Source organism: Dermacentor variabilis, chromosome 11 (genome assembly GCF_050947875.1).
Source record: "Dermacentor variabilis isolate Ectoservices chromosome 11, ASM5094787v1, whole genome shotgun sequence".
Taxonomy (NCBI): Eukaryota; Metazoa; Arthropoda; class Arachnida; order Ixodida; family Ixodidae; genus Dermacentor; species Dermacentor variabilis.
The window spans coordinates 45288778-45294942 of record NC_134578.1 but is presented as its reverse complement, the minus strand read 5'-3'; the positions used below and the strand labels follow the sequence as shown (position 1 = coordinate 45294942).

The 6165-nt window shown below is 46.9% G+C and overlaps 1 protein-coding gene across 1 annotated transcript; it reads right to left on the bottom strand.

Annotated features, from left to right (window-relative positions):
- Positions 1–289: 289 nt before the first annotated feature.
- LOC142563234 (juvenile hormone acid O-methyltransferase-like) lies at positions 290–877 on the bottom strand. The gene has a single exon (XM_075673785.1). The coding sequence runs from the start codon at positions 875–877 to the stop codon at positions 290–292; it is 588 nt and encodes a 195-aa protein (XP_075529900.1).
- Positions 878–6165: the final 5288 nt, after the last annotated feature.

Below are 6165 nucleotides of genomic sequence, written 5' to 3'. Positions count from 1 at the left end.
CTGAGAACGGGGGCGGGCGTTCCATTCAGACCGCCGTGGCCATAATATACTGGAAGCAAGATTGAAAAAAAAAAAGAATGGAACCACACGGGCAAAAGAAAGGTCTGTGTGGGTAAGATAAAAACCGTAGGTTGCACAAAATGATTACCTTCCGCTCCCCTCCCCTCAATTCTTGCACCGCGTTTCACGACAACTTTGTTGCTTGGAAACGTTAAGTTCTAATCAATATTTCAATAACTCAGTCCATTTATCAACCACTCAAACAGTGAAAACACAGCCTCGCACACTACTAACACTTTCCTGGCCATACCTCGGAGTACTTCGCCCATCGGTCCATCACTGCCAGCGCCTTCCAAACATCGGCAAGCTCTTGGACCGCGCAGAACGCAAGAAGGCATTCGCCAGTGGGTGACATAAGCTGGCTTATGTTTTTGAACGCTGCCGCTATGTCATCGACCCAGTGGAGGCAAAGGAAGGAGTAGATCCTGTCGAAGTGGCCGAACTCTTCCAAGAATCCAGAGACGTCACCAGCGATGTCGAGCACTCGGAAGTCGAGCTTCTCGTGGGCCGAGTTGATTCTCGCGTACTCGACCATTTCCCTAGAACAGTCCACACCGACGATCATCCGGCAAGGCAGGCATCGGGGCAGCAAGACCTCCCGCGTGAAGTCGCCGGTTGCACATCCGACGTCGAGGAATTGCTGGGAGGAGTCAAGCTCGGCGCCGAAAGCCAGTTCACAAAAGTCGAGCACGAACTCGCCGAACTTCCGCTGAACTTTGTTGTGCTTCGCATACTCAGCGGGGCACAGGCGTACGGAGTTTTGCGAGGGTTGGCATGGCTCACTGTGTCCTTCGGCAGCCGAAGTCAGTGAAGTCATCTTGAGGAATCCTGCACTGAAACCTTTGGAGGTGTCCTGACGTCTTTGTCTTTGTTATCTGCACCTGCAAGGAGAGAAAGGCGTAGGGTAAACATCGATTATCAGTACTGATACATTATCAGCTGCCACTCGTCCCTTGGCAAAGACCCAATTTGACACATGATTTGGAAAAGTTAATACTGAATTTTTAAGTTTTTCGAAAAAGCGGGGCTATTAGGATGATGTGTTGATTACATGCGTGTACAGTTCTCCTTTTTATTCGCGCACGTGCTCCCCACCTGCTACAGGGACCACTGGGGCTGAAAAATGTAATACTCAGTAAATGACTAAATAAACAGGTAAATAAATAAATAAGGTACAAATATTGCAGGCCTAAAATTCTAATTTGAGAAACACGCATCCTTTCATAAGGATATAGGCGCCGGTATTTAGCAACAACTCTTTTAAAAATTGAATTGTGAAAATGAGTGCTACTGCGACTTTGTGTTTGAAAAACTCCCATAAGTGGGGCTTTAAATAAATGACCACTGAAAAAGGAAAAAAATACGAACTATGCCAGTTTGTAGGATAGCCGTATAATGATTCATTGGTAGGTTATGTGAGCACGATGCCCCTGTATGCTCTTGCTGAAAGGATCACTAAATATAGTTCTGCTGGCAAGCCTTCACATTTACGAGCATCGATTTACCTAAATAAACCTGTCATGTATGAAGTGTTTCCACACTCAATTTCTTTATAATTTGATCCTCTCATCACCGCGTCAGTGCGCAAAGCGCCGCGTACATCATCACAATGCATCGCCGCACGTCGTCAGAGCAGCAACAACAAACGCACTGATGTCGCTACTTCACGGGACGGCTCCAAGGCAGTGTTTTAAGTTTTATAATCGCCGTTTCAAGTGTACAAATTAAATCTAGGAGCACGAGATGTTTTGCCCAAATGCTTCTTGAACGAATTGCACTCACTCGAATAGAACAACACATGGAAGAACATGGACTACACCCCAATTGCATGTACGGATTTCGGAAAAGCATGTCAGCACAGGATGTCTTCCTCCTCCTCAAGGAAGAGGCCCTCAACACACAACCGGGCAGCAACAACAACATACTACTAGCCCTGGACGTGGAAAAAGCATTTGATAATATAGCACACGAAACCATCCTAGATGGCCTCACCGCCATAGGATGCGGAGAGCGAGTATACCATTATGCAGTGGCTTTCCTCAGCCACCGCAAAGCACGCATCGGCATAGCAGGCCTACAATCAGACATATATGATCTACCGTAGAAGGGTACTCCGCAAGGATCAATAATATCTCCTTTCCTCTTCAACATCGGTCTTAGAAAACTTGCTTTACAACAGGAAAACATGTCAAAACTCGGATGTGCCTTTTACGCCGACGATATCGCCGACGATGTCACCGTATGAACCAAAGGTTCATACGGTGACAGAGAAAACACATTACCCACAGCTATCGGACACATCGAGTCATACCTAACCACAGCAGGAATGAGGTGTTCCCCACACAAGTCGGAGTACGTTCAAGTCCGGCCCAAACAAACTAAGGAACATCGAGCTCCGCCAATACGTCTCGAGATTGCCGGGCAACCTATAAAGCGCGTCCCAACCGCACGCTTACTAGGTATGCACGTCCAGGAGAACAACGACATAAAGGTAGCCTCAGAGAAATTAAATCACGTTATAAGAAGCGTCGCATCACTCATCGCCAGAGTAGCGCGCAGCAAAGATGGTTTCACAGAGGACGAAACCTTAAGGCTGGTACAAGCCCTCACCATCAGCCCTGTCACGTACGCACTCCCGTATCAAGTCAAGCGCAAAAGCGAGACAGAGCGCATGGACACTCTTTATAAGAATGGCGTACAAAACGGCCTTACAGCTACCATCAAGCACAAGCACAAAGAAATTACTAGCGCTAGGCGTATACAAAGCCTTTGAGGAGCTAGCAAGTGCCACGCTCATAGCGCAATGTCTCGGAAGAACACAATACGCTCCCCAACACAAATCTCTCGATAAACTCCAGGCAAGGGACTTGCGCCGCCTGCAAACTAACACATACCCATACTTGTCTCGTCTACACGCAATCTCCCCAAGCAGTTATACGTCCTAGACATGTATGTCCCTGTTGTAGCAACCGCACAGCGACACTCGCGAACATAACACACGAATGTGCCGACAGTCCAAAAGACGCAATTTCGCCACGAGTCACAACATACACACTCACTACGTGGTCTTGGGAGGCGAGACTCTCCGAACTGGACCTGGGAAGCCAACTGGCGACCCTCGACCAGGCCTGGCGAGCCGCGATTGCCAGTGGAGCCCTGTCAAAGGACCCAGGAATAAACCGCACAACGGCTTCTGCGATAATAAAGTTCCTCCTCCTCCTCCTCCTCCTCTCAAATGCAGTTTTTTGCGTGTTTTATTCGTCGTTCCCGTTGTCTACAAATACGTGCTTACAGAAAGGGGCGTAGGCCTGTTACGTGAACATTGTGAATAAAATCGAAAGCTGTAACAATCGTCTGCGGTGGGTTTCTTAACTAGAGAGAGAGAGAGAGAGAGAGACAGAGGAATAACAAAAACACGAAAATGCACTGCTGTTAACAAGACTCTGACCAACTTGCTGTCCTACATGCGGGGAGGCGGATGGGGGAGTGAAAGTAAAGTAGAAAAGAGAGTTTCATATAATGGTGCTCACCATGTAAAGACGCAGCTTGTCTCTAGTAGGTGAAGCTACTATAAAGAAAAGCTCATGCTCGAGATTCTGACCGAGCTACTTCACTGTACAAATTATGCAAGTACATTTCTTCTCGTTTTCATCACCGTTATGCCCATCTTCCTCGTTGTCTCCTGGTTCTTGCAGTGAAACCTACCTCACCCAGGACTGGTCGTTTCAGGTAGTCTACAGCAATGGGATAAGTCCACGCTTTATCGTGACTTAGCAATGTGGTTTCAGCAATGTGACTTCAGCAACTTTCTTGGAGAATTTTACAAGTTCTTGCTTGTGCATGTTTTCTAAAAACTTCAATTCGTTTCATTGTGGGCATCCTACTGTTGAAACCTTCCTTTCGTCATAGTGTAGTAACAAAGTTCTCGCTCCTGCATAACCATGAATTTAAGCAAGTTAAAGGAGCCAGAATCGTTATTACTTTGTGAAAAGCTGGGAAGCAAGGTAGTGAAAACTCAGAGAAAGCTGCAGCTTGTTACGGCGACTGAGATGTGTGGAACGCGAGAAGAGACACAAAAGGATCATCGAGAGAAAGCAGCAAGCTGAAAAATAAAAGGAGAACGTTGAGAACGAAAGGAAGAAAGCTGAAAAAAATGAAAGAAAGAAAGAGTAAAGGAAGCTGCAGAAAAAGAAAGTAAGAAAGTTCACGAGTTAAAACTAAAGTAACTTGAATTAAAGGTTCATCTGGCCATGTGTTCAGTAAATCACTCGGCAATAAAGAAAAGAAAGCACAAACAGACAGAGGAGGAGAGAGAAGGCGCGAAAATACGAAGGAAAAACCAGCTGCCGAGACAACAACGAGCGTTGCACATTGAAGCGCATGTTCAGGAATGACGAAAACGTGAAAATATGCTTGCCTTTCTTTAATGATTCTGGGCAAAAAGAAATGATCGTGCGCTTTGCATGCATGTTCCCCTTTGGCCTGATTAGAGTCTTGGAACATCTGTCAGATGCGCAGTTCAAGGATGACCACGTAAATAAGAACGCTTTATTGCGGTGTTTCGGGAGAGCCACTAAGGCTGTTTTGAAAGAGCAGTAACAGAAATGCAGTTAGCTCTAGTGCTGTCACCAAGTGACAAAGCACTGAGGTTGCCTCAGTAAGTGAAGGGGCAGTATGCGTAACAATGGACCCGCCCGGACGGAATGTCAGCGCGGAGGCAAACTGTAGCAAGCAGCGTGAAAGGTGAATCACCAAAGGTATAAAGATTGAACATGGAGCGTCTGGCTTTTCGTCACCGAAAGCCGGGGCACTTCGCTATTGGATGTCGAAACCCTAGAGCTGTTTCAAATGGGAAGAGTGAGGGTGTTGCAGGCAAAGGTCTTAGTGGCATTCAGATCAGAAGAGTGCAAATTGCGGAAAGCGTTCCATGCGAGGACGAGTTTTGTTCCAACAGCCCTGATAAGCTTTGTGAGGAGTTATGTACATTTCTCGTGCCCAAGCACAGTAGCGACTTCCGAGAAGGACACATTGACACTGTGGCCTCCAAAACCAAACGTTCCTGAATTTCAGGAATAGTATTGCTGCAGGCTTCAGTAGGAACAGCGCAAGTAACGTGTCCCGACCGTCCCGGTGGAGTTTTGAAGATCAGGAGGTCATAGCATCCACCGACGTGCTGTCACAGGCAGTTCCAGAAGGCGTTCCTGGCGTGGTCAAGGGGTTCTAGCAAACGAACTCAGCTCAGGGAGGAGCTGGAAAAATGAGCGTTTGAACTAGTTTTTATCATCACGGAATGGAGAACCAGAGATCATGGCTTCCACAGAAAACACAGAGCTTTACGGTTCCAGTAGTATTGTCGGTGAGGAATTCGTTTCACACCGCGTCCGTAACCCATGCCGGCAATACAAGCAAAGAGGTCTCACTAGGAGTTTTAGTATCGGACCGTGTCTTCTGGAGCAAGGGCGTTATAACGTACAGCTATTCAAACTTTTTTAATTCCAGTTCTGTCATCAGCCCTCGACGGTTGGTCAAAAAATTTTCGGGCCAGCCCCACTGCGCGAGTCTGTAACGCGACATCACGAAAACTGTGACGACCTTCCGGCTGATATGATATAAGCTCACTGATTATGCATGATTAGACTGAAGGAAAGAAAAATAGAAATTTCAGGCTCGACGCCTTTTTCGCCATTAGGAAAAAGGCATCGTTTGACCAATCGCTATTGATAAACCTTTTCTGGCTGCGCCCATTTGGCCTCTCTGTCACGCGACGTCACAACACTCACCGCGTCAGAGTGACGTGTACGCCTTAAAGACGCTTTCAAATGCCGAACAAGAGTGAATTCTTTCTGAGTAGCTGGATTGAGACTGCCCCGTTCCGAAAGAAATAGAAGATGGCTGTCCGCCGATCGTTCTGTCACAAAGACGGTGCTGCCGAGGAGCATGGATTTATTAGCATAAAAAAATTGCGTGTCTGTACAGCGTTATGGAGACCTTTCGGCATGTATACGACAATTCTCTGCCAACTACTCTTTCCTGGGGATCCACTTTAGCGGTATTTTTTAACTTTCCGTTGCATGCCACAGCAATCTTCGACCAGCCAAGTATAGG

Bases quoted from the DNA above. Each gene is read 5' to 3' on its own strand.
- LOC142563234 (XM_075673785.1), bottom strand. From the start codon at position 877: ATGACTTCACTGACTTCGGCTGCCGAAGGACACAGTGAGCCATGCCAA.